At 47.2% G+C, this 20,625-nt stretch overlaps 1 protein-coding gene across 1 annotated transcript; it reads left to right on the top strand.

Annotated features, from left to right (window-relative positions):
- The first annotated feature begins 653 nt into the window (after positions 1 to 653).
- On the top strand, positions 654 to 20,215 carry MATCAP1 (microtubule associated tyrosine carboxypeptidase 1). Its single transcript, XM_088529050.1, has 6 exons — positions 654 to 1,133; positions 4,846 to 4,989; positions 16,851 to 16,983; positions 17,768 to 18,073; positions 19,016 to 19,113; positions 20,045 to 20,215. The coding sequence occupies exons 1-6, from the start codon at positions 654 to 656 to the stop codon at positions 20,207 to 20,209; spliced, it is 1,326 nt and encodes a 441-aa protein (XP_088385176.1). The 3' UTR covers positions 20,210 to 20,215.
- The last annotated feature ends 410 nt before the right edge of the window (positions 20,216 to 20,625 follow it).

Below are 20,625 nucleotides of genomic sequence, written 5' to 3'. Positions count from 1 at the left end.
TTATAAAATATATATGTTTATAAAATAATAAACATTCTTTGCTTCTAATTCTTGGAACGTCCTTTTCATCACATTTTCCAGCCTGCTTCCACAAGCACAATTGCTTAAGAAAACAATTTGTTTGTAACTGAAAACTAAGATTGTCACTTCCTCACAGGACTGCAGGAGCTGGGAAAAAGCAGCATGTTCAGTAGGACTCCATAATAAATATCACAGACGTGCCCATCTGCCAAAATCTCAACCGGCCATATGGGAGAATTTTAGAGCTATTGGGCAAATTAGTTTCCTCAGTCTGATCTGCCAGACTGTGTGCAGGTTCCTCTGAGGAATAAGTTATTAGAACACAGCAGTCGGGCCCAGAGACAGTTGTGTGAGAGACACGCAGACTCCTCCGCTCTTCGTTTCACTGACAGCGGCGCCGGGCAGCGCAGGCCGCAGACGCCATTTTCCCGGGAGCCTTCCCTCCCGCCCATGCGCGGCGGGCGGGGCGGGGCGTGGCCGGCGCAGTGGGCGGGGCTCTGTGGCGCCACGTGCGGGGCCGATTGGCGGAGCGCGGCGCATGCTCGGGGCGGCGGCGCGCTCCCGCGCGGGGGGCGGCGGCGCGCTCCCGCGCGGCCCGGCCCGGCCCGCTCGCCGCCGCCGCGCTGGAGGCCATGGTGCTGGACGCGGGGGCGCCGCCGTGCGAGCAGGGCCGCGCCGTGCTGGGCGCCAGCCCGCGCGGGCAGAGCGCGGCCTCGGGCCTCCCGGAGCGCCATGGCTCGCGGCTCTCCTCCTGCCCGTCCCCGCGGCCGGGGCCCCTGCCGCGCGGCGCCGCGGCCCGGCGCCTCTCGGAGACCGGCGCCGGGCTGCGGCGCAGCGAGAGCGCGTGCGCCGGGAGCGGCGGCGGCCGCGGGAGGATGCGCGCCGCCGCCTCGCTGCCGCACATCGCCCGGCCGCGCGCCGAGGAGGGCGGCGGCGGCGCCCGCCGGAGCCCCTGCCTGCTCGTGGCGCTGCGGCCCCGCAACGTGGAGGCCGAGCGGGAGCGCTTCTTCCGAGCGCGCTTCGCCTACGACCCGCAGTTCGAGTACGCGGAGCCGGTGCCCGGCGCCGTGCTGGACAAGTACCGCGCCGCCTCCGACCGCTTCGTCGCGCAGGTAGGGGCACGCGGGCGGCTCCGGGCGCGGCGGGCGGCCTGGGCGCCCCGAGCACCGGCGCCCGAGCCCAGCCCCGGAGCCGACAGCGCCCGGAGAACACCGAGCGCAGAGGGGCTGGTGGCCTGGCCCGAGAAGATGCCGTTGTCCCTGCCCCCAAAAGCGCTGCCAGCTCCGTGCATTTCTGCTTCCTGGCACCCAGCGCAGCTGATTACAGCGCTCCTTGCAGCTGGAGCATTTCAGGATCCCACTGATAAGGCAAATAGTCGTGTCACTTGTGTGAAATCTTTCGTAGAGGTGGGACCTTGTTCTCATGCTTTTCTTTCCTCCTGTTGCTGCCGGGCTGCTTGTGCAGCCTTGTGCTGCGGGCGGCCTCTGGCTTTTTGCCTCTCCTAGGTTTGCCTGCTTGCTCGTAAATGCCTTGGAAAAAGATGACCTTCAATTATATACTCTACACGCAGCAATAATATAAATGTCATAATTTGATGAGAAGTCGTTCAGGGGTGACCTGTGCATGCTGAATCCTTCCATATGCCTCAGGCTGCCTCTTGTTTATAAATGCACAGGTGCAGTTAGGAAACCATGGTCCATTGGGGATTTTTTGCTACTAGGGGTTTTCTTGAGAATTCTATTTATCGCATACAAGTAGGGAGCAAGGAGCTGGTGGGAAGCAATCCTTAACTCTACATCTCTTGGTGGGTTAAGTATGGTTGTTTTCCAGAAGAGGAGAATGTTGTCTTGTTTAGCAGCAACCTTTACATATAACTATGAGCAGTTTTTGGTTGGTTATGATAAAGGCTGACTCTAGACTGCTCTTAATCAGCATCTACAAATTGCCCTAACTGCTTCAGTTGCTTGTTTGCTTCTGGCATCTTCCTGGCTTGATCCCTGCCCCAGACGGAAGGACACATTGGCTGTGTCCTTGTAACTGAAATTAAGTTTAATTTATTCAATTAAGCAGTGCAGAGAGCAAAAGAGGATGCACTGTGCATGCAGCTAATCATTATATGGAGCCTTTAGAGAGTCGTTTTGACGTAGTTTAGGATGGCACGTGCAGGTGTAACAACAGGCTCTGCAGCGTGGAAGGCTCTCAGATTCTGACTTCATTGTTCACAGTCGATCTGTGAGAGCTTTGGAGCCCTGCGCTGCCTTAAGAACAGTTCTGTAGGGGTTCCTGGGTCTGCCAAGTTCCTTTATGCAAAAGTGACCAATTTAAGTTGCCCCAAAGAAAGAAGATGAAAAACTGTCACAAATAACTCCATGTTTGCAGAGGGGCACAGCACTTGGAGCCTATATGCAGGGTTTCAAGGAACAAATTCTTTGATGATTTACATTTCAGTTTTTGAACATTCACTTATTAAATAAAAACAATCTTTCTTTTCATTTTGGTATACTGCAGTTATGTCAGCTCCTGCTTAGTGTATGTCTGCATGAGTTATTATCCAGATTATTCAAGGTCTTTTTGTAAGCAAAGAGAGATAAATATTAAATATTTCTACCAATCTCTGCCAGTTCTTCAGTGGGTGCATGATGTGTCTTGGGAGAAGTTTTTCTGCCTTCTGATAAAAACACTATATGTACAGTTTGTACCAATTATGCCTAGGAGTTGCTTAGAAATATTTAACTTCAATAAGTGGAGAAGAATAGGGAAATATTTTGAAGGTGGGTGGGGAGGCTTCACGTGTAGGCAAATGCTCATTTAAACAGTAGAGGAACAGGGAGCCCTGTATTATTGTCAATACTTTTTCCTTGGGAACAGCAATCATTGTTGATAAGCTGCTTGCTTTTTTTTTTAAGCCTGAGTTAGCCATAGAACATAGATAATTTATAGTGTTTTTTTTTTTTTTTTTCCCCGCTAAGCTAGCAACAAGAGTACACAAATAAAAATCATCTCCCCGCTCTTATCTCTCATATTTTGCGGCTAGTGACCACATCATTTCTTTTGCTGAAGCAGCTATTTTTCATGTACTGTCCTTTTTCTTTCCTTCTTCTGCTTAAAAAAAAAAAAAAAAAGTTTTGATCAAGTAAGAAGCATCCTTCTAGCCACATTAAGGCTCATTACACTACAGATACGTGGCCTTTTTGGCACCATCCCAGCCTCTCACAGAGGAGCGAGAACAACATCAAGGTGGAGCTTGACCTGTAACTTGAGTATTTGTTACCGCTTTGTGGGTGTAATTGTGCATGTTTGTGGATGGAGCTGGAGACCCAAGAGCAGCATAGCATCTAAGTTTCATCAGCTTCTAAGATAAGTAAATGGCCTATCCTAGAAATGTTGTTCTTTGTGGCCTGTTCTGAAAGCCAGAAGGAACATGCCTTTTTGTGGTTTTGCTCCTGCAGACCATCTGTGCCACGGTTCTTTCAAGTCAGTGCTACAGACCTTGTGGGATGAGAGACAAAGTTTCAGAGTGACTAAGCAAAAAAGGACAGGAAGAAATGATCCTGTTTTGATCAAAGTCGGAAATGGCCATAATTATTTAGCTTCTGGAAGGCGACAAAGTTTAAAAACTCTCCAAAAAACTAAGTTTGAGGAGGGGTGGTTAGGAATGAATGAGCTCATAGGAGGGTGCACAGTGTGGTGTGAGTGCTGCCTGGGCTGGGCTGTAGCAAGCTGCGATTCCCTGCCTCACACAGAGAGAGATCTGAGGAAGGGAGCGCAATTCCAGGAGTAAAGCACGAAAAACTTCTCCTGCAAAGACAGAATAATTCGCTTGAGAATAAAACTGGCAGTGGATAGAGGGCTGTTCAGGGAAGGGAAATCAGGAACATGTGTTGTGATGCAGAGAGGTGGTTACAGAACGCACGGTGTCCCTCATTTCGCTGGGGCCACTAGTGATAACGTTTAACTGGCTTGGATGTTTGGGCAGGAAGCATTCATGTTATAGGTTTAAGCAGAAAAGAGGGGATAAAACCTTTTATGCAGGGCTCTGACCAGTCGTTTTCCTTTTGATCATGGTGGAGGAAGAACAGTCTGCACCTGCTTTTAAGGAGACATTCTCTAATCTTGCTCTGTTCCTCTGATACTGACGTCCATGAAAAGGGCTTCAGACCGCACCGGTCCTCGGTCCCGTCTCAGATGTGAGCTCGTGTGCACGCTATGGAATTGGCTTCCACTTTGTATGTGGTTTCGGGTTCAACGGAAGCTAAGTTTATGATGGAGCACTAATAAAAGAGCTCTGCTTAATAACTGGAATAAGAGTCTGAATGAAACCATTGCCACTATGTAGTGGGAAATGGTGCAAATGCCAGTTTAATAATTATTTAGTTCTGTGTGTTTAATTCCTTGCTGAAACAGTGTGTGTCTCCTGTGTGGTGCCCCATCCCATCCACACCTGCTTAGGTTCTGTGGAGTGGAGAATATATCTGCAAGGGATCTGGCTTATTAGGGATTGAACTTGGAAGACAGCTGAAGCTAGATGAGGAGAGGAGGACAAAGAGCAAAGAGATTAACTCGGCAAGAGAGGATAAAACACACACTTGAGGAGAAGCTTATTGTTCTGGCCTGAAAGTCATCCAAATGGGGATATATATTAATAGGCATGAGGAATCTGTGATTTGAAAATGACTAAGCTGCAAACTCACTTCTTGGTTTTGATTCTTTATAGGGGATTCTCTTAATTGGACTTCATTATGCATGGGATTTTTGATGCTGTGAAAGAGGTATTTGAGAGTGGAGAAGGTGTTTTGACTGATATTTTGTTTGTATATGTGACAGGCAATTAGGATCATTCATGCTGTCCTGGAAAAGTATGGTACCTATGAGAGTTTTGAAGTTGCCACTGGAGGAAGATTGCTGAGCAAATGCCAAATCTGGTCTGTTATCCGAAAGTACATGCAGAAGGAAGGCTGCGTGGGAGAGGTAATAATCATTCTTTGTTTTATGTATGAAATCTTTATTTGTAAAATAAATTTAGAAAATATTTGTCTTAACCGTTGTTTTAAGTCAGCAGTGTTAATCCTGATAATAAAGAGTTGGATTAGGAAGTATTTTGGGTACGAAGAAGAAAAATCTTCACTGAGGAAGAGAGACTTGAGAAACTGATTTCAGGGCAGGAATAAAAACTACCTGAGACCCAAGTTTGTAGTGCAGGATGCTGTAAACAAATCTCATGGTGATTTTGTTTACAAAGGTGTTGCATAGAGACAAAATATTTTAACTGTCCTTCTCTGTGTTTCTCAGTTTCTACTGGAAATACTATATTGATTCTAAGTAACTTCAGGCCATTTATGGTTCCCAGTTTGTCCTAGCTCTCAGAGGCCACCACTGTGCAAGAACCTTGATGTGTCTTGGAGAAACGTGATACAAGTACTGGATTCTCTGAGCCTGGCAACTGCCCGATACAAGCTCAGGGTCGAGGTGTTTCCTACTCTTAACTGTGGCTTCAGTTCAACGTGGCTCCTGGCTGCTTGTAGTCCTTACCCCAAAGTTAGGAAGTCAGTGCTATTTCTCCACCAATCTCCTGATTTTTTTTTTGCAATCCAGCCATGTCTTCCCTTATGTTTGAGAGAGGTGGGAGCTGTGTCTGTCCACATGGCCGTGCATATTGGGTGGGGAGTCCTTTGCTATGTACGTGAGGCATCAATTATCACTGGAAAGAGTAAACTATTTTTGTTCCCTGTGGTATGGCAGAAATCTCTGACAGCTGGGTTCATTCACATGTTCAAAAACAAAAATCAAGGAGAAATTTCCTGCTCTTTTGGTTATACTGGGTTATGGTACTTTGAAACCCCAAGCTCAGGTTTTAACACTGGGAAATACTCAGTTATGATGTTACTCTAGCTGTGATGCTATAGTAACTCAGCTATGTGGGAAGGAAGATGAGAAGTTCAACCTCTCTTATTCTTTCTAGCTCATAGGGTTTATCTGTGCCTCAAGAAGCCCAAGTTAGGGTGCCAATATACCTTAGACAACCGAGATGCCGAGTGCTGCGGCTCCCCTCCGTGCTGATGCAGGAAGAGTTCCTCATGGTTGCCTTGCTGCACGCGCTAAACTGCCTTCTGATGGAGCCTGTTAGGCAGCAAATCTCGGCCTAGTGAGGCAGAATTTTCTGCAGCTTGCTTTCTGTGCTTAGCCAAATAACACTCCCTTCCAAAGAAAGAAAAACTGCTGCTCTGCAACAGTGGAGTCGCAAGGCACTAAGCCAGGAATCCTGAGGGTTTAAATACTCATCAAGAAGACATTGGTGGTCTTTTCTTGTCATTTCCCTTCTGGTTCCTGCTCTGGCAGTAGCACTGGCCCTTTCTCTTCCACCTTCAAGTCACAAGGAGAAGATGAAAAGTGAAATGTACCCTTGTACATTCACCTGCCTTGATCTCTGCCTGCTCCGTTTTGCTGCGGATGCTGTTGCCATTGTTGTTTGCTTGAAAACCTGTTGTGCTTTAATGCAAGAGAAATCGCTGTGGTTATTAAGCAAGATGAAGAACTTGAAGGTTTGCTGGTGTGTCTATATTGCTGTGTTTCCAGGACATACCTAGCAGCTGGATGTGTGTGGGGATGAGGAATGTGCCGCAACTTCACTCGAGGGTGTTTTTTTATTATTTCCTGCCTGCAGGATATGTGCAAAACACTTTCTCTGTCCAGATCTGAATGATTAGAAAAATTTCTGGACCTCCTTCTGCTTTTCCTTGCAGGGTCGTCTTTTACTGTTGACTGTAGCACCCTAGGACACATAGTTAACAGACAGCAGTGCTAGATGGTGAAGGGGGTTCCCTCATCATTGCCTCTTGGTCAGACTGTTTCCTTACCTCTGATTTTCACCCCATCCCCAAATAGGGTAATTCTCGCGTTCTTCACTGAAGTTAAGATTCTTGGCACATAGCACTAACCAGAATTTTCATACCAACAAAAGTCAGAGTGAGCAGTTCCCAGAATTAATACATAGGCAGAGGAGGAAGCACAGGGTTCAGGTGAAACTGCTCTTCTAGCTTTCCTTGTCTTACCGTGATTCCTCTGCAGATGTATACCTAGAATTTAAATTTGGTACCTTGATCTTCCTCAGCATTTTCGTCTGAAAGGATTTCTGTAAGTCTCTTCCAATTATTTAGCTGCCTTTTTAGTACACAGTCACAATATCCAGTCTAGCAGTTAGTCGATCCTGTTTTGTGTGTGCTAGATTGGTACTGGCTAGTTGTCCTTTTTTAAAAAACAAATGAAGGGGTTATGCATTTAAAATCTACAGAACTTTCATTGCTTTACAGGGATTACCTAGCAGCCAGCTATATGCTTTTGCAAAAAAAAAAAAAAAAAAGAAAAAGAAAAAATTCTTCACAAGTCTTAATCGGTGAATATATGTTAACTTGCTAGTTGTTCCATCCTTTGCTTTTATTAAATGATTAAGTTCAGCCATTCTGCTCTTTTCCAGTGATTTAATACAAAGTGATCTGTTTTGCATGGTCATGTTTTCTTAACATTACTATAGAACTAGCTTGCTTCCAGCCCCGTGAAATTTTTCCTTTATTCAAGGGAACTAAGTGTTTAGTTATTGTTTAGAGTGCAAGATATGGCTGTTCTTATTCATAACTTTTGATAAGTGCTTTTAAAACAATTTAAGCATTGGTTTGCAGATTGCCACCCATTATGAGCTTTGTTGGAAGCTTTCTGGGGAAGCAAAGAGGGAAATGTGTGTAGTACAGGAATATCATCTAACTCTGATCCCAGTACAGGATAGAAACTTGCTATATATTCTGCTGTTTCCGCATTATTTGTAATGCCTTGTCTGGAACAGGGCAGTTTTTATTGAGACATCTACCTACCTTTCCTTGCAGTTGCTTGTATCTGTAACTGACTTTTGTCCACAGTACCCAGCTTCCCTGTGTGTTCTGTAATGCTGTTTGCTTCTGTTGCTGCTGTGTGTTTCATATTGATTGTGATAGATCTCTTAAAAAAAAAAAAAAAAAAAAAAAAAAAAAAAAGGGCGGGGGGGGGAGAAACTCTAGCACTTGGGTCCACTGCAGGTTACCCATTTGTAGCCTGTAGCTGAACGAAACATGGTCAAAAGCTTGTCACTAATCTTAAGCTTTTGTGAGGGCATTTTAGGATGTGCAGGCGTTGCTTCTGCTTTCTCTGGGCAGGCTCCCTTTCCATCTCTCACAGTGGGATTTTATACCTTACAAATGCATTCAATAACAATCAGTGTGACAGCAAGAAGTGTTGTCCAAGTTGAACTTTGTGCTGCTTTTCTTTGAAGATAATTGCCAAACTACTAACACATTTGGGGCTGCTAAAATAGAGCCATCTGACCCAAGTAAAGTCCCAGCAGAAGTATTTGTGTAGCATCTAGTGTAGTTTTGCAAAACTATCGAGCAGTAGCTACAAGAAAAGACTGTAGCTTGAGTGTTGGTAGAATAGGAGTTAAATCTTGCTCCAGTGCCTGAGCTGCCTGCAGAGCCACTGGCATCGTTTGCCAGGTTAATGCAAAGGCAGCTCACTCCCATTTATCCCCCTACATTCATCCCTGGCACTTGAGGTGTGAAGGGATGGTGCTGATCTGTGAAGGCAGGATACCAGTTTCCAGCACCCCAGGGAGCATGCTCATGGGTAAGTATTTGTACTATAATTAACTTCGAGTATTCAAAAGTTTCTTTGATGTGGTTCAAGCTGTAGATACTGAATTTGTTCTGGTTCTGTTCTGGCTCAGGACTGAGGTGATGTTGCCAGAGCTCTGATGCCTGCTTACAGTATCCATGGATCTCCCAGCTGCTACCTGCCTGTATTGGTAAGTATTATATAGTAATCCATGGGGCTAGGCCATGTCATTTGTCTACACTAGATACAACTCCACGGATCCTGTCAGCAGTGTTGGCCCTGCCGCTGTGCACCAGAGCTTCCAAGTGCCAGGAGCGTGTTAGTGGGCAAGACACTAAGCAAATGGGCCTATTGCTGTCAATATTGCCAAAGTTAGGAAAAAACAGGAGCTTTTTCCCCAGTGCTGTGGCTAGCCACGAACACGCTCACTTCTTCACTCAGTTTCTGGGGACAAGCTCTTTCCCTGCTATTACATTCACAAACTGAGCAGACAGCTTGGTGGATGGAAATGGATAGTCTGATGCCATGCCTTAAATTCAGACCTTAGCTGTGAATCCCATTAGAAATAAAAGAAATCACAAATCTGGAGAGCTCGTTGCTGCTCCAGAAGTAAGACTTTGGAAGAGACTTTAAGCCCCTGTTCCAGCAGTGCCTCTTCAGTGTCTCTGTGCATCTGTGGCAGGGTAAACTGTGATTCTTAAATAAGACAACTGATATTACCCATCAAGCATATGAATTATATGATGTAATTACTGTGCAGCTATCTTGAATATTTAGCTGTAGACAGTCTTAGAAAATGTATTTTCTTCTCCCTCTGATTGTGTAATTCATAATTTGGGCTGTGGGGAGGACTTGTGTTTTGTATCTAAGATGCTAGAGGCTGACCCGAGTGCATTATTAAGTGGTGGCTGTTGGAACTAAACTGACCTTGAATGAATCTGTTGAAAGCCTCAGATTTCAAGGCTTGTTTTGCTGAATCCAGGGAAATGTTATGAGTTGTGTAATATGAATACACAGGCTGCAGTCTTCCGTGAAGCTTTTCAGATTCCCTTCTGATTCCTGGACAGAGCTTCACACAATTCTTTTCAAAAAGATTTATTTTTTTTGCCTATCCTCTTCTAATTGTGAAGTCACCCCACTGCCTTGTGTGCTTCCATGAGGCAATATTGCCAACTCTCACCTGTGGACTGCATAATGCAGGGTAATGTGTTTGCAGGGTTCCTCGTTCTTTCTGACTGAAAATTGGTCCTGTTTTGCAGTCTTCAAGTGGATCTGCTTCTTTCCCTTGTCCTCTTTTGCATCTTTGCCGGACTCTGATTTCTTCGTCCTGCTTTGGAGGCCTTCATTGCTTTCCCCTTGGTGTTTTGTGGAATACAGAGGAGAATGGGAACATGGAAAGCATGTGACATTTAGAGCAGAACAGAAACATGTGGTTCTTTCTGCTTTACCCTTTTTCTCTTTTCACCGTCTATAAGAATAACTTCATTTTTATTCTGCCTCAAGTCAAGCTTTGCTTGGCAGGGAAGGGAGGTGTGGAGAGAGGGGAAGAAGTGATGCTTTGCAACTCCAGTAAAAAACATAAGGGTAGAGGTGCTGGTCAGTCCTGTCCCTCTGTCCCAGTGTCTGTCCGTAAGAATAGCCTGTCCTCAGGACAAAAAGGAACAGGGAAAGTGGGTAGTAATTTCTGCCTGACATACTCTCCTAGCCTTCAGCCACTGCAGTTTAGTTTCTTCCTAAATCCTTAGTAGTGTTTGTATACAAAAACTTAATAATTTTTTCTTCTGTTAGTGTGTAACAAAGTTTGAACTGTAGCAAGTTCCACAGTTTACTCGCACTTGTTTGTTATGAACCTCCTTCCTAATCATTTAATGTGATTTAAAATACCAGAAGAAATAGTTTCCATTTCATGACTGAATTCAGGATTGCCTTCTCTTGTTTTCCTTTTCTTCACCGTGAGAGAGAGAGAAAAAGTCTTCCCTATGACCTGAGTTCTTCTAAAGTTTTTGAAGTGTTCTTGCTTGAGGTTTTCCTTAATTCCTGAAAAAAAAAATGGAGAAGTTACCACTTATACTGCCCCCTTTCCTCTGTGTTCAGCCGTGTGCAGTGTCCCAGCATGTCCACACAGACAGATGCTTCTGTATTCTTGGATCTTTCTCCAAGCAGCAATCCAAGGAATGCTTCAGCCTTCATTTTAGTTCTTGCTCACTTGCCTAAAAGATGCCTTTGCTCTTTGACGGCAAGACCTGTTTTCAGTTGAACATCACGTTGTTAGCTGCCTCTTATTTGCTGGCTGTTTGTTCTACTTCCCTTTATTCACTGTATAAATGGCCGTCTGGTATGAAGAGGGAAATGAAACAGTTGTCTTGGAATTGTTCAGTCTGTTTCCTGTTTATCAGGCATGAGACTGAAGACTGACAGATGATGTCCACCTCGGTCTCTGACACCATCACAGTTTGGCTGGATTCTTTTGGTGCTTTTTAGCCTCATATTCTGTTTCTCTGGCCTTCTGTCACTATCATTACTGCAGTGGCTTTCATCATTGATGTTCTGTACCATCTGAGCATGATGTCTACTTTGTACTTACACAGGAATTATTTTCCCCAGGCCCTCAAATATTGAACTGATGGGAATGCCAAAATATGGGGATGATTGACTTGTACTGTAGCATTAGGGAAAAAAAAAGTCAGGAGCAACTATTCTTATTTTAAAGCCAGAGTACTCTACTGCAAATATTTCTTACTGGTAGTGAAAAGAGGATTATCTTTCCACCTCTGTGGGTATCTCAAGAGGAAGTATCTTCTGTCCTGATAATCTGTTGAAATGCAGGCAGCACACTTAAGGTAAACTGTGTGTCTGCAGGAGGAAGTCTAAGACATGAAGTAGTAGATGTGATTTAGTAGTCAGAGTGAACTGTCCCACAGCCTTACTAGCACAAAAGATTGTGGGAAGGAGGACAAAAAAAAAAAGGAGTTTCCAGCAAACATTTCTGTTGAATAAGGAGCGACCTACTTACCTACCTATGTGTTACATTCTTCAGCATAGCACGTACTATTCTACTATCTCCATGCCAAAAGGTGATGACAGTGATTTTTGGGTAGCTTCCTTCCATGACCCAGGCAGTATTTCTGCTTCCTTGGCAGCCAATCTTGGAGGCCAACGGTGCCATCTGGCAACTTAGCTAGTATTTGGCAGTGCCTAAAGAGAATGAAAGGATCAGCCAGCATGAGTAACACCAAGGTGCAGTAGAGGTTATAAGACACAGCATTCCCCATACTGCAGAGGAAAAGGAGATTGTCAGATGTTGGACAGAGTTTTAATGTATAATAAAGCCTGGATATCCTCTCTCAGTGCTAAATTAAGGAACTAATGCAGAAAGGAGAGATGAGTAGCATCAAAACATCACAGATCATTTATCTGTGTAACTGTCACAATTGTTAAACTGCTGGGATTATATAATAGTTCCAGCATTTGTGTGGGTGCTCGTTCAAGAGTCACACGCAGGGTTAGATTTTGCAAATGCATTGGGGAAAACTTGAGCTGTTCAGGAGATGCCACAGGAGCATCAGTTTCCCAAAAGCCACAAATTGGGATGATCCCAACAACAAAGCAGTTTTGATTGGGTTAGAGCTTAGAGGAGACTTGGAAACATCTGAATTCGTGTCACTTGTGAATTATGCCTTGAAAGAACTCAACATAATGTAGTGAAGAATGTGCAATTTGAAAGTGAAAAACAGAGTAGTAGAAGATATGTGCATTCTATGTTTATGCTATGTGTATATAGGCTGGGAGAGAGCATATCAAAGAATGAGAGTATTTATTCTAGGGAAAATAGTTTTACTGCATCTGTCCAGGATCTAGTACTCTAAATTCCAACCTTTTTTTTTTGTATATATACATAGGTCAAAGAAGAGCGACCAGAGAGCAAGATGTCCGCTCCCTGCCAGCTGAGCATCGCACGGTAACTGGTGTCCTGACAATGGAGATCCACAAACTGCCAGAGTTTGACGTGTCCCGTCCTCCTCACAAAAGCCGTAGGGCAGACGTCAAAGGCCTACAGACCAGGGGGCTGTCAGGAGTGTGGGCACTGGTTCTACACTGAAGAACACGGACACTGGCACCAAACAGCAGTGGCTTCAATGGAGCAAGAGAAGTGCTGTCACAGTGAAACGTACTCCTTAGCTGTGTTACAAACAAAACCAACCAAACAGAAAGTATTAACTCTATCCTCTGCCTCCCCTTCCCTTCCCAGGATTTCAACCTCAGCTAGTTATATTTGGGATTGCAATGACAAGATCACAAAATTGTACTCCTGTAGCATAGAACTGGTATAAGAGAGTAGAAAAAGTTAAAATAAAATGAAAGATTGCAAAGGTAAGCCTTTGGAAGTAAAAAGTGACCATGTTTACTTCATATGTACGTCCTTAATTCCCAACTATGAAGAGTCTGTGACATTTCCTGCCTGCTGTATGGCCAGTCTATAAGTAGAAGCTAGAAGGCTTATTAGAGGTAGCCTTTTTCCCCACCAGAGCCTGTGCCAGTATGGCAGCTCATGTGGCCGGGTGGTGATCTTGCTGAAAACTCGGCTAGAGAATAAAACCAATTTTAGTTTGGGTCAGTTCCTTGCCCCATTTTGTTGCACCGCTGCGTAAGTGTTCACACGGATGGGGTGAAGGAGCAGGAGCGAAAGGCTTTGATTCTCTCACTGCTCGTGCTGACTTGTGCTGATCCAGGCTGTTTACAGAAGTGTGGAAACGGCAGCCTCTCACTTGGGAAGTTTTGCAACTGCTTGTGTCAGTAGTGAGGGATGGAGAAGATGTGTTGTGGGGGGGAAACTGTCCCAAGTGAAACTTGTGCCTAAGCCTAGTCCTGAGACGCGATCTGCGTGTCCTGGTTGGATGTGGGAGAGGACAGGGAAAGTGCAGGACTTGCTGATTTTCAGTTGCTCAGTGGAACAGAAATAGAGCTCATTGGATGCACACAGGTTGAAAGTAAATTGACAAGTTCTTCCTCTGCTTGAGTTAGAGGGATTATCTTTCAGTCTAGTAAAGTTAAACAGTTGCAGTGCAGTCTTTTTATGCTGTTAATTTGCCCAGTAGTAGGTTCTGCTCTGTTATGTTGCACTTCTGGCTCTAACAAACAGTCATACACAAGAATAAATCTGTGTTAAAACAAACCAATTCTGTCTCTGCTCCTTTTTTTATTCTTTTTTTCCAACACAAATAAGAATTGTCCTGTAGTAGTATGAATGTGTGCATCAATTTGAAGTTGGATTGTCAATACATTATTTTGCTGACAGTGCATTTGTCTCTGGTTTTCTGTTATTTCCAAGCAGCCTGCTCACTGTGTTTTGGAAGAACATCATTGTTGCATTAAATTCTTCCCATATACTCAGTTGAACAGGGTTTGTTTTGAGATACCCCAGCTCAGGAGTTGTGAGGTTCACACGAGTATCTCTGGATGAAGGCTACAGGAGTGCATGCTACTTCTGCTACAGGTTATGCTGCACACAATAACCTGATTTCCCCAAACAGCTGTTTGTTTCTATAGAAAGGGGTTAACTAGTGCAGAGAATAAATTGCATGTCCTTATCTCCCTGCTGTGAATCACAGCCAGCAAATGCACAGGCAGAAAGACCGGCTACAATGCCTGTGGTTGGCGTATCTTGGCTCTTGCTGCTCATGGCTTTTGTCATGGATCCTTATTGCTCTTATCTTGAAGCGTTTGAAGAGAAGTATGAAGTAGGGATGGGAGACATGCAAATGGAGCCAAAGGCTTGGGTTCCTTCATGGAGTATTTTTTATGAGAACTTTGTAGTTTGGTCCTGTAACAAAGAAAAGAGTTAATGCAATGTGCGAAACAAGAAATTCCTTGACAGCAAGTTATGCAGGATGCAGTACAATTATGTGCAGACCTTCAGAAAGGGGATGGGTAAAATGCAGTAGTTGAATGTAATGTTCATTGCACTGGATGGACTTTGCCTGAGCACTGGGAATGTTGCAATAGGGAATGCTAATGTTCTCCATGCTCATGTAATCTGCTGTCTTATGTGTGGATCCTGACCGCTTTGTTATTTTGTGTTCTCTCCCAGCTGCTTCTGTGGGTTTATTCCCTGGTCTCTTTGTAGGACTTCTGTTCCTTAAATCCCTGGCCCTTGAGCTCTTCCCTGTACCAACCTGCTTGCTGGGTCAGACTGTTCTGCACTGGCAGAAGGAGCAAAGGAATTAAAGGAGAGAGGATCTCTGTGTTTAGGCTTCACAATACCGTGGTTTAGCTGCAAGCAAAGTCCTGTTTTGTCTCGACCATGTGCTCAGTGCCACCACAAGGAGACACATTTAGTGCCCTTGCATGCAAGAGCCAAGTGCCCACAGCGTGGCAGTATTTCTGGATAATTTAGGGTCAGCAGTTTTGCTATTTTTTTTCCTTTTGTGCAAAAGCAGTGCAATTGTCACTGCTTGTTCCACTTTCGAGCTGTGGCTTGCCATGTGTTTAGAGGCACTGCCTCAATTTTTTTTTTTTTTTGCAAGGCTTTGCTGGATTCATGTCACCAAACCAACTTAAGAAGGGTCCTCCACGCAGAAGCATGCTCTGGAGGTTGTTTATTGTAGGTCATTTTAGTGACCAAATTTGCAGCGCTGATCCACAAAGGACTAGGCTGTTGTGGATTGCAGAATCTGAGGGCTAGGAGGGTAGGAGCCTTTCAGACAAAATCACCCCTGAAGATAGGGTTCTACAACTGACCCAGGCTAGCAGGAGTGGGAACAGAGAGAGCTGGGGACTTGTAACTTACCTCTTTTGGGGCAGATTTTCACAAAAAGCAAACTGTCCTCAGTATCCAAGGTGGGAGGAGTTTCTCTGATGCCGTGGGAGAGGTGAAGATGAGATGTAAGCAGTTGACGTTAGCCCTGAGGGCTGCGTCAGTGGTGTCTCAGCATTGGGTTGGACCATCCAAACTGAATATGATTTTGCTGCCAGGAGATAGGCATTTCCAAAGCTATCATAGAAGAAAACTTGTTTTGCTAGCTGAGCATCATGTGGTAACTGGTATTCTGATAGCAGAGTTCACAAACTGTCAGTGTGTCTTGTCCCATGCTCCTTATAAAAGCTGTTGGTCAAATGTCAGGGGCCCAGGGACTGTCAGGACTGCAGTCACCAGTTCTGCACGAAAGAGCACAGACACTGGCACCAAACAGCAGTGTCCTTAAGGGAGCAGGAAAAGTGCACAAGGAAAAATGGCATTTTAGCTGTGACTGCTTGCTACATATAACCCACTGCAGCCCCTTGAGGGGCTTCACAGGCTGGGTCTGTGTTTGTAGGGTGCTTCCCACAAAATCCAAATTAATCCTACAGAGCCACATGGTAAGAAAGGTAGCTGTGTGCCCACCTGGATGTGTGAGTACTGCTGTGGTCCCCAGAGAGGGGAAAGGAGGCAGAGGCAAAGCAGGCTCCCTCATTTGATACTGCATCCTGTTGGAAATACAGAAAGTCACATGTGGCCCTTGATCCCATAGGCTCTCACGTCTCAGAAACACAGCCTGGAAGATGGGGCTAATTCCTTAGAGAGCTGCCAAAGGGTGACTGAGGTTTGAGGGACCTGGAGCTTTGGAAAAGTCCTCTTACTGGTTGTAGCAGGGAGGCAGGGTGATGGAGACTGAAGGGGATGGGACTGCATAACGCAGCATGGCAGGAGGATTGCTTTCCTCTCTATAACAGCAAAACACTGGTTAAGATTTCTTGAAATGCCTCCCCACTTCTCAGCCTGTCCCTCCTACAGCCGCTGGAGCTGTGGTTGTCAGGTTCCGCACTGAGCTGGGAGCTTCTTTACGTATACCAACCTTTCGAAGAACAGCTTAAACCATTTTCCAATGGCCCTTGAAAACATGCTGGGGAGGACTGCTTGGGATGGCGGGGAGGGAATGCTCAAGTCCTCCTGAAAGGCTCAGCACAGACTGAGGCTCTGGATACCTCCCTCCTGCACTAACCTGCCTTTGCATTAAAAAGTCATATATTCCTCAGAGTGCTTTGATGAGCTGTAATGAGAGCCCAAGAGAAAGCAGCTGCTCCGTAGCTGTGTAGCACAGGGCTGTCCGTGGCGGTAACGGGCTCCTCTGGTTGCCTCTGCTTAGCGTGGCTCCGCCGAGGGGGCTGCATTTGCTCCAATGCAAGGTGCTGATGCTGCTCACCTTCTCCCTCCGCAGGTGGTGGTGCAGCTCACCGACGACCTCCTGTCGCAGGCTGTGATGATGGTGGAGGACAGCCGGCCAACCCTGGCCATCAACCTGTCCGGAGCGCGGCAGTACTGGCTGGAGGGCATGCTGCGCCACGAGATAGGTGAGCAGGGCCGCGCCGCGGGCTGCCTGCAGCAATGCGTGTGCTGCACCAGCACCCCGAGGCATGACGGGGGCTGCAGCGGTGCAGGGAGGATGCTGCAAGCATCCCTGACAGCCACCCAGGTGATGGCCTTGCTTCCAGCCCTGCTGCAAGAGAGGGCCTGAAGTGGAGCAGCCAGGCTCAGGGGCATGGGGGCCGCAGCCAGGCAGAGGGGGCTGCGCAGCAGCAGGGTGTATGCAAAGCTCTCCCCAGCAGCAGGGAGCACACAGCAAGCAGAGATGTTGCTTCTCTACATGCTCTGTCAGACCCCAGCTGTCTTCTGCTTGATGGCTTCCTGGGCTCGCTGTGCTTATTATCGTATTTAGTGATTCTATGGCTCTGCTTCCCATGCATTTGTCCAGTCTCTTTTTGAGGCTCTGCAAACTGTTCCTACTAGTAGTGTCTTATGACAAGGAGGTGTTCCAGAAGTGTCCTCCTGGGCCATGACACTGCAGGTAGGATCTGAAGGGGGCTAAGGCGGCTGGGCCCTGGGATCCCTCTGTGAAGGCAGGGCAGAAAGGCATGTGCCTGCTTCACACTGCGCTGCCATGCAGCACCAGCAGCTCCATGCCCACGTGGAGCCTGGGAGTGCCCCAGCGGGGACACCTCCTTCCCCCGCAGCCCTGGTGCAGGAGAGGATGCTACAGAAATGCTACAGCAGCAAAGCAGGGCTGAGGCACCCATGGGTGCCAGCCCAAGGTCCTGAGAGAGGTGGGTCTGACAGCTCTCGCCCTTGTCCTGCCAGGTACCCACTATATCCGGGGGGTTAACAACACCCACCAGCCCTGGCACAGCTCCGAGGGCCGTAAGCAGTACAGCCTGAAGCCTGCCAACCCCACTGAGGAGGGGCTGGCGAGCCTGCACAGCGTCCTCTTCCGCAAGCAGCCCTTCCTGTGGCGAGCAGCCCTGCTCTACTACACCATCCACCAGGCCAGCCGCCTCTCCTTCTCTGCCCTCTTCCAGGACCTGGAGCAGTACGTCCAGGACGCTGGGGTCCGGTGGGAGTACTGCGTGCGGGCAAAGAGAGGCCAGACAGACACGTCTCAGCCAGGTAAAGCTAGATGGAGAGAAAGCGTTAGTTTGGGAGGGGATTTCAAATGGGGGCACACCACTGAGGCAGCCCCCAAAGCAGCAGCACTGCCCTCCCCTCTCCCTGACACTACCTCATTCCCTGCTCCGCTTTGTATGGATTTACATTGCATAAGTAATATCTTTACAACAGCAACCTCTGCAAATGTGGTCCAGTAGCATCACCGCTCTCTGGCTCCTCCAGTTCATGCATCTGTTTTCAGTTCCATGCATTTGCATAGAGTGACTTACAGCAATTCACAGGGAGGTGAGCAACCAAAGGAGAGCTGAGGTGAGATAAACATTTGCAGGAGGCTTTTTATTTTTTTCAGTGGTTTGATATTTTAAAAAAAAAATAGTGCCAAAGCTTGTCCAGCTCTTGTGGTGAGACACTGCCTGGGCCCTAAGGCCTTTTGCAGTTTTGAGTCTCACTGCACGTAGCTGCCTGTACGTCTACCCAGCACTGGTTGGCAAGGCTGAGTTTGCTTGTCCTTTGCGCCTTTTCCTTTCTGTCCATCCTATTACACTCCAGAACATAACTCTGTTCCTGGGGGAACTCTTCATGTACCAGAGGGGAGATACATGTTCAGCTCCTTCTTCACGTATCACCTGGTCCAACCTGAGCCCTGACTTCTCTCCCTTGGACTTTTTCATCATCTTTGTCCATGATGGATATCCTTCCACCTACCTCTTCAGCTTGCTTATTTCCCTGGTGATCCCATGTACTCTTCTTCAGCTCAGTTACCCAGGATGAGGGGGCTCATCCTTTCTTTTCCCCTTCTGGCATCTCTGTTTTCCATGCTAAGTGCCCTGGCCAGCACTGGTTTTGGTACCCGACAATGTGTGGACCCTGGCACGCTTGGTTCACACCAGCTCAGCATCCTAAGCCAAGTCCCCTTTACTTCCGTCCCTCCCTCCCTCCCAGGTTGTTTCAGTAAGGATCAAGTTTACCTGGATGGGATTCTCCGGATCCTGAGACATCGTCAGACCATCGATTTTCCATTGCTGGCCGCACTCGGAAAGGTAAAAGGCTGGGGCAGCTGCTATAGCTGGTGCCCAGCACCACGCTGGGAGAGGGGATGGCTCCTGGGCCAGGAGGCCATGCTGGGCTGTGAGCCGTTCTGGGTGGCTGGGCTTGGAGGTGGTGGGACGCCAAACATGGCTTTTACCACAGCAACAGGGACATACAATGGTTTTGAGGCAGTCTCACTGCCTATTAGGCCCATACTTAACTCCAAAACAACTTGGATAAGAGCTCAACACCCCTTCCCCCCTGCCCAACCCCTCAAATTTAGCTGTAACCGCCCCCCCCAGCTAACCTGTGTGCTTTCCCAAAGCTCAGCCACAGGGGCCTAACGCAGCTCCTTTGCTGATGTGTTTTCTGAAAGGCAGGTCCTGGCTCAGCCCATTGCAGGCATTTTTTTTGCCTTGATGGAAAAATTTTGGGACTTTTTTTTTTCCTGTGATTCTATATATTTTTTTTTCCTCCAAAATTCAGCCTGAGCTTCAACTGCCATCAAGAGCATGCTGATGGGCCACCTGCATCTCCCCTTCCTAATAGGTGCCACAATTTTTGTGATTATTTCATGTCCTACTTCCTTCGCCTCTCTGAAATGGAGATTAAGCAGTCACTTTGGCTGAAACGTGTTAAGCTCTTTACATTTACATCCACTTATGGCTGTCCAGATAACGAGGAACGGTTAGGTTTGCAGTGTGGAAGGACAGCATGAGCATGGCGTGATGGAAAACACGAACCAGTCCCTTCCCCACACGTGCCTCCCACCCCGCACCTCTCCCCACAAGCCAGAAGGAGATTCTGCAGCATTGGTAGGCAGGGATGTGTGGGGTGGATGTGTTGGAGGGAGCAGTGGATGAGAGACCCATCCTCCTGCCCTGCACCTCCTCTTTGCAGCTTGCAGGTTTAGGCCTGACACATCTCCCTGCTTCCCACCAGGTCTCCTATGAAGATGTGAATCGCCTGAAGAAATTTGGGGTCTTGGAGAAGACCCGCATCCCCCATTTCATGCAGGACCTGGAGCAGTACATGAAGCAGCTCGACCACATTGTCACCACCAACAGGCTGAATGAGAAGGAGCTGGAGCAGCTGCTGCCGGACTGAGCGGCTCCTGGCTCTCAGCCATGGGACTCTGCTGGGCTTGGCCCCTCTCAGCCAGTGCCCGTGTGCCGGAGCATGGCTCTCCCAGTGCCTGCCGCCCCAGGCTCTATTTATTTGATATTTATTGAGGCTGTTGAGCCAGTCCTTGCCCAGAGGAGACAGCACAGCTTAGGCCTCTGTCCCTTTCATAGGGCAGGGCAGGGAAGGGGCCAACATGCATGTATCGCTGTGTAGGGTAGCTCGGTTGAGAAGGCCAGTGTGGTTGTTGTTGATAGGCCTCCCCCTGACTCCTCGCTTCCTGTGCATGCCGGGGCAGCTCAACTACTCCATGGTTGTGGGGGTTTTTTGTAGGAGAAAGCATGTTAAGATGGTCCAGAGGGATGAGGGCAGAGCAGGGGAGCCACACTGGGCCCAGGACT

This window comes from Tinamus guttatus, unplaced genomic scaffold, assembly GCF_059628265.1.
Source record: "Tinamus guttatus ecotype Peru unplaced genomic scaffold, ASM5962826v1 Tinamus_guttatus_pri_ptg000323l, whole genome shotgun sequence".
NCBI lineage: Eukaryota > Metazoa > Chordata > Aves > Tinamiformes > Tinamidae > Tinamus > Tinamus guttatus.
Note: the sequence above shows the minus strand (reverse complement) of the source record. Positions and strands in the feature narration are given on the sequence as shown.

Bases quoted from the DNA above. Each gene is read 5' to 3' on its own strand.
- MATCAP1 (XM_088529050.1), top strand. From the start codon at position 654: ATGGTGCTGGACGCGGGGGCGCCGCCGTGCGAGCAGGGCCGCGCCGTG. The intron at 16,984-17,767 runs GTGAGCAGGGCC...TTGTCCTGCCAG, and splicing joins CATGCTGCGCCACGAGATAG to GTACCCACTATATCCGGGGG. The intron at 19,114-20,044 runs GTAAAAGGCTGG...GCTTCCCACCAG, and splicing joins TGCTGGCCGCACTCGGAAAG to GTCTCCTATGAAGATGTGAA.